The sequence below is a fragment of the Vespula vulgaris genome, chromosome 8, assembly GCF_905475345.1.
Source record: "Vespula vulgaris chromosome 8, iyVesVulg1.1, whole genome shotgun sequence".
NCBI lineage: Eukaryota > Metazoa > Arthropoda > Insecta > Hymenoptera > Vespidae > Vespula > Vespula vulgaris.
In genome coordinates this window covers 2247500-2254773 of record NC_066593.1, presented here as the reverse complement: position 1 = coordinate 2254773, position 7274 = coordinate 2247500, and the positions used below count along the sequence as shown (strand labels likewise).

At 35.4% G+C, this 7274-nt stretch overlaps 1 protein-coding gene across 7 annotated transcripts in view; it reads right to left on the bottom strand.

Annotated features, from left to right (window-relative positions):
* Window positions 1–7274, bottom strand: part of LOC127065615 (14-3-3 protein zeta) — a 46779-nt gene that overhangs the window by 715 nt on the left and 38790 nt on the right. For 6 of the 7 annotated variants that reach the window (XM_050998206.1, XM_050998203.1, XM_050998205.1 and 3 more), the window contains 3 exons: window positions 4683–4806; window positions 3341–3504; window positions 1–1956 (listed from right to left, as the gene is read on the bottom strand). The exon at window positions 1–1956 is cut by the window's left edge and continues 715 nt beyond it. In XM_050998206.1, the coding sequence (XP_050854163.1) occupies window positions 1801–1956; window positions 3341–3504; window positions 4683–4806 (444 nt within the window). In that variant the 3' untranslated portion in view covers window positions 1–1800. Of the gene's footprint in view, window positions 1957–2813; window positions 2978–3340; window positions 3505–4682; window positions 4807–7274 lie in introns of all 7 variants that reach the window. The other variant, XM_050998202.1, reaches the window with a different exon arrangement.

Sequence of the window (7274 nt, the reverse complement as noted above, 5' to 3'; positions counted from 1 at the left end):
GACATCTTGAATTTTATTTTTCCGTCGCCGCCAAAGATTCTCCCCTCTCTCTCTCTCTCTCACTCTCTCGATGTTTCTCTCCATAATTAGAAACTCCTCTCTCCTTTTCACGCTCCTTCAACACACATATATAGTGACGTTAATACATATACGTGTATGTGTGTATATATAATATATATATATCTCACGTTAATTCTCTTACTCTTTCTCTCTTTCTCTCTCAGACGCAACATTTCATCAAAGAGACATACAACGAACGACGAGACAAGATCTGCGAAAATACCCTCTGTTTCATCTCTCTTTCTCTCTCTCTCTCTTTCTTTCTTTTTTCTTTATTTCTTTCTGTCCTTTTCCCTTTCTCTGTATTTTTCTTTTTTAATTTATCCTTATTATTATTATTAGCTCTTTTCTTTTTTTGCTTCATCATCGACGATTTATTTTATCGTTTCCTGTTTTTCTCCGTTTGGATAAATAATATACAGGGATGTAATGTCGTTTAACACTTTTGAGAGACTTCGTGTCAAAATACTCAAGAGAATCCATATTGATGATGCTCGTACCATTTCTTTTCGTCGCGAAACAACGATACGCACACACATATACAGACACACACACAAATATGTATGTATGCTCGTACGAGGCGAGCCATCAACCCCCCGTTAGAGGGGTTGATTATTACTTATATGCTCCCTCTTTCTCTCTCATTCATTATTACGTTCATTATTACATACACTCGTTCATTCATTCGTTCGTTCATTCGTTCGTTCGTTCGTTCGTTCATTCATTCATTCGTTCGTTCGTTCGTTCGTTCGTTCGTTCATTCATCCTCAGTCGTTCTCATTTTCTCTTTCTCTCTTTTTTCGTCTTTCTCTCGTTCGTTCGTTCGTTGCTCGCTCGTCCAGCACATTTATCCAGATTTATATCTCAATCCGTTCTATCTCTTTCTTTTCTCTCTCTTTCTTATCGCTCTTCTTTCCCAATTATATATAACAATAAGGTTTCATTGTTCCGCGTATGGATATATTAATAATAGAGAGATGTAGCGTTATGTGTGTATATGAGAGTGAAAGAATGAGAGAGACAGAGAGACGAGAGAAAGAGAAAGAGAGAGAGAGAGAGGAGAGAGAGCAACGTACGATTATGAGAGGAGGAGGAAGGATGCGATGTGTTGTATTTCGCTTCGACGAAAGGACATGGCCGAGAATCATTTTTTCTTCTTCTTCTTCTTCTTACTGTTTCTTTCTTTTCTTTTCATTTCTTTTTGTATCCATTTTTTTTTTATCGATGGTACAGTAGAGAGGCTTTGCATTCGAGGTATTATCGAGCCGAGTGTAGTATAGCTGTGGCGACGGCATCGGCAACATTATTATGATGTGCGGATGTGATGTTGATGTTGTTGTTGTTGTTGTTGGTTGTTGTTGTTATTGTTGTTGTTGGCGGGACATTAGACAAGGAGATTTTTTTCGTTACCGTAGAGGAGAGAAAAAAAGGATTTGGAGCGTTTTTTCGAAAGTGTGACAAAAGGAGGGAAGATAGAAGAGGGTGTAGGAGATATACGGACAGTACAAGAGGGTGTTGTGGAAGGATGGAAGGAGTGGTGGGTAGAGGATAGGCGATAGGGTGGAGGGAGGAAGGGAGACGGAAGAAGGAAACGCGAGGACGAAAAGAAAACAGGTGTGAATGAATGGATGGATGGAGATCCAGGGGTGGATGGAGATGGGTGAGCACTTCAAGGGACGGGGGAGACGATAGAGAATAGGATGTTCTTATTAGATTAGAAAGGACTTAAGCTTAGGAAGGTTAGTTGTCGCCGCCCTCCTGTGGTTCGTCCCCGTCGCCCTGCGTGTCACTGGTCCAAAGAGTAAGGTTGTCACGCAGCAACTGCATAATCAGCGTGGAGTCTTTGTAACTGTCCTCATTTAATGTGTCCAGTTCCGCGATCGCATCGTCAAACGCCTACAAAAAATTAGAATTGCATTTTTATTTCATTGTTTATAATTTAACACATTCGCTGCACAAACTGGAAGGCGATTAATCAAGGAAATTGTTTATAATTTTCTGTGGTGCCCTTATAACAAAGTCCTGCCACCGTGTTCGACGTTATCAACTTGTACCAAATGAAGAAAAAAAAAAAAAAAGATAATATGCAGCTAGCAAAGATATTTATTTTTGGAGATGCAGCGAATGTGTTAATTACGGAAAATCAATATCCGATATTTATCGATTAATATCAAAGAAAATCATTGGTTAGATAATTATAGATCGTAGTTCGTGCATAGGGATATTCATTTAAATTAAAACGGAATTGCATTATATTATTATCTTTTGCGACTTAAGGCGAGTTAATAGTGGTACAGTGGGTGAGAGGGCGAGGAGTATTGTTATCACGAGACTATCTCAAAAACAAAGAAAATATATTAATGATAGTTTGAGATAAATCAAATAAGATTATATATACATATATCTTGAAATTACGTGAGTAGTAATCATTGTTAAGATAGAAATTCAAATACACATATATATTACAAAGCGATCGCATTCGGAAAGAAAATTATGTTAGAGAGATAAATCAGAATTATACAATACTGAATTGTAAAAGATCAATCAAGTTTGCATGGCAGAAATTTTTTGAATGAACCAGCGCGCCCGACACACACAACAGAGAGAGACACATAAACGACGGAGGACACGCACATAAAACGTTCTATTAGATATTATACTTTATTGTACGAATACGATATGATCCAAATAAGTCACTCAAACAAACTCGAAAACAAAACTGAACAAACAAAACGATTCTTGTTACCCCTGACCTGTTTGGCCAAGTGACAGGCCCTAGCGGGGGAATTGATAATTTCGTAATAAAAAACGGAGAAGTTGAGGGCAAGGCCAAGCCTGATGGGATGTGTAGGCTGCATTTTTGCTTTCGCTATATCGAACGCCTCCTGATATGCCTTTTGTGAATCATCGACTACCGCTGCAATGTAAATCACAAAGAAAGAGAAACTATTGAGATGGTACATCATCATTTTCACGAATTCTCCTTGTATTACGTGTCAGTTTATCGTTAGAATATAAGGAGGAATAAAAATAAATAGAATGGGAGGAAGAAGAAAAGTAGAAAAAAAGTCAAAACCAATAATGACATGCTAATGTTAAAAAGAAATCCGCGAGAACAAAATTATTTTCTCGTTTGCAGAAATCATCACCACCACCATCACCATTGTCACCCCATCACACCACTGCACCATCTCACCATGAATCATTTAGTCGCACATCTAGCTAAAATTCTGTAAAAAAAAGTTTTGATTAAGAGTTATTGCTTTAGTATTTTTTATACCTGTTTGGCCAGCTGACAGGCCTTATCTGGTGAGTTGAGGATCTCGTAATAAAAGACCGAGAAATTTAAGGCTAGACCTAGCCTGATCGGATGGGTGGGTTGCATCTTTGACTTGCTGATATCGAACGCTTCCTGGTACGCCTTCTGGCTATCATCTACCACAGCTGTATATGTGTATATGTGGATGACAATCAAAGATATGGGTTTTGTTAGATCGATCAGAAATATTATAGATTAAGTCAAATAACAACACAAATTCAGAAACGGACAGAGATAGTTACATAAACACACTTTTTTGTCATGCTAAAAAAGCTATACCACCCAACTACTCTTCGGTATGTATCTTTTTGTTTGCTTAATCATTTTTTGTTTCATTTGTTTAATTATCCTGTTTTAAAAACGTGCAACATCTGCCGGATGATATTATCTTCGTTTCAAGTAGACTTGACTTGAAGGAAAGAGAAGAGTTGCACAAGTAGTTTCACCAAGATATATAAGAAAATATATTTGTCTTCGAACAGTTTCATTAGTGTTCCTTCATACGGATAATTCATTAAATTCCAAAGAGTAGTTTTCTCTTGGCGAAACAATTTCTTTTCTTTCGTTTTCTCATTACTCGTGTATATATATAAAACGGAAATTGGCGAGAAAGTTTGCGATGGCAGATGGAATTCTTGCGTTAATAATTACCGAATATTCATTCTTCGCGTTGTTTATAAGTTTCTCAAGAAGCTATCTTCCAGGATCAATTATACGCGAAGAGAGCACAGCTCAACCAGAAAGGATATCTTTAATCAAAAACATCTGCCAACGCAACGACTCACCAGCTGCCGCAGCCGTCGCTGTCTTTTCGTTTCACCTTTAAAGAAAAAAGAAGCTGAACGGCGTTTCGTAAAGGACCCACTTTTGATCTATATCTCTGTCTCTCGAAATACAATGGCGTATGTGTGTGTGTGTGAATATATATATATATATACGCCCACTATGAACTTAACTTGAATCGACGATGACAACCCTCTATTATCGATTGCAAATTTGAGATCGACGTATAAAAAAGTACAATCCCAATTTAATAGATCAATAAATTCAAAGAACAGTAAGGGATCGATTTTATGAAACTCTTGAAAATGAGTGATTGAGAGAGATCAAAAAGTAATTCGAGATAAATATAAAAAAGAGATCCTTTTTTTAATTTCATCCTGTCTCGAAAATCGTAATGCGTCGTTGCTTTTATCAAATAACAATGAACACATGTATTTCGAAAAGATTTTTTCTTTTTTCTGGTTTCCTTTCTTTTTTATTTTTATTTATTTTTATTTTTTTTTTTTGTTTAGGTACGTACCGTTCCTGGTTTCACCAGTGGCGACTTCTGCGAGATACCTGTAATAATCGCCCTTCATCTTGAGGTAGAATACTTTGCTTTCGGCGTTGCTAGCTTTAGGGATCAGGTACTTGTCTAAAAGACCCTGAAAAAAGAAATAAAAAAAGAAAAATTATAGAGAATGATTTCGAAATCAATGAAGAATATTTTTTTGGGGGGGATGTACGTTCTACACAGATATTTCACTTGTATTCGATCAAAGTCAAAAAAGAAAAAAGAAAAAAAAATTAATATTCAAATAAAGGATAAAACAATAAAATATAATTAACGCAAAATATCCTTTATAGTTTGTTACGAATCACAGATAGCTAGAAAAAAAATTATCGTCGTTTTTGAAAACAACGCGAGATTTGAGAACATAAAAAAAAACAAGAAAAAAAAAAGAAGAAATAATCGCAAAAAAAAAAGCTAACATTTAAGACACAGACGATGCACAGATATGTAAAACAAAGAAAAAATGAAAATAAAAAAGTATTTCGCACGAATAAGAACGAAATAAATTGCAAGTAAAATTAATCGATAAATGTAAAAAAGGAAAACCGATTTAATCGTTCCTGACGTTGAAATATCGAATTTATCGACTGACATAATAAATTAGAATATACGACATAGCAGGAAGAACACGGTCTCATGATAATACTAAATAATAATGTCTCTTCGAATAATATACTCGAGGCGTTTTAATCGGTGAGAGAGAATACAGATATACACCTATTGCAAGTTAGCTAGAAGGGGGTATATGAGAAAACCGGGAAATGAGTATCATCGAAATAATAAACCACCATCGTGGTTAATAAGGAAGAAACCGGAGGTGGATAGTAACAGTTTAAAAAGGTAGACATCTCGTCGATATCTTAGCTACAGATATCAAGCGACGTTGGTGCAGTTATCGAACCTTGCTCCAGTTTCGCTGCCCTTTTACTATATAATATGTATCTATCTAACAACACGTTATATTCCGAGTACGTCAAACCCAAATCTGACCTACTTCTCACACAGAGCGTTTAATTAACAGCCGGTTCTTCCAGATCTCGAACGTGTATGAGTGAAAAAGAGAGAGAGAGAGAGAAAGAGAGAAGTAACAGCTGATTCTTTATTAGGGCACGTGTGAAGTGCACTCTTCCTCCCTTTTTTTTTGATATATACATACATAGACACAGTATTAAGGGAGATGGCAAATCATTCGTCACTTTATGCAATACCACAAAAACAAAAAAAAAATAAGAAAAAGGAGAAAGATCTCTCGTCGACACGAGAGAGCGAGAGAGAGAGAGAGAGACTGCCATTTGCAAATGTAAAGATTTCAACCTTAAATGACTCCGATTGTGAAGCGCAGCCAAGGTCAACAAGATATTACCTTGAGAACTCTATACACTATACGAAGGAAGGCGTGTGTGAAATTTTTTTTTTACGACCTATTAGAAAAATGTAAGAATACATTTTTATGCGACGAGAAAGAAAGAGAGAGAGAGAGAGAGAGAGAGAGAGAAAGAGAATGTGTTAAATGTTAGAGAGATGAAATCGACAATCGATATTCTCTCTCGGTTAATTTCGATCCCTTTGAACGAAGGAGGGTTTCTAATATAGAACGATGTCTTCCACTTCCGGTAAGGAGAATACGATCGTTCCAAAGAGAATAGACACCGTGCTCTCTTCCGAACCTAATCTATTTTCGATTTCAAGGAGAGAGATGTCGTAGGCTTTCTCGAACGTGATTAGATTGCGACGATAGAAAACTCATTGGCACATTATAATTAAAATAAGATCCAAATTTTCTACGACAATTTGTACGATAATTTGTGCGAACAAGTAATTTCTTTTTCTTCTCAAAATATTCTAATAATACATACGTATATCATAGCGATAATCGATTATTAATCCGTAGATCGAAACTTTGAGGTCAAGAAAGAAAGAAAGAAAAAAAATAGATGAAATTTGATATAATATACAGGATGGGTCAAAAGGTTCTTATTAGGCCATTTTAAATATCAATTACTCTTTATCGCAATTTTTTTAGGCCAATTTATTCTTTTCTTTTTTCTTTTTTTTTTTTTTAGATTGTAAAACTATAAGACTAAAATGCCTCGAAAAAGAGTAATTGCTTTTGAAAAAGGTCATCTACTAAGAAGACCTTTTAAGTCCAGTCCTGTAATCGCAATTGCTTGTTTTTTTTTTTATTTTTTTTTTAGAAATTAAAATTACATTTACTTTTTACGATTTTAATGCACACAAATATGAAATAAGACTATTGACAAGGATGTTAAAAATTTTAAAGAAACGGATTAAAAATGTAATTCAAAACGCAACTTCACAAATATTATTATTAATATTATAATTATTAATCTTTCATTATTTTCTTTAATCATTTGTAGTTGTCGCTATTCGTTTAATTTTCTCTTTCTACCTTTTTTTTTTCTTGATGCGCCAGAGAGCACACAACACACTTGCTTTTTCGATTGGGAACGGCGGAAGTTGGAAGTCTGTCGACACTGAAGAGATCGATGTCTTTATAAGGAGGAAATCTAGATCTTTCACATCAGAGAAAATCTCGTT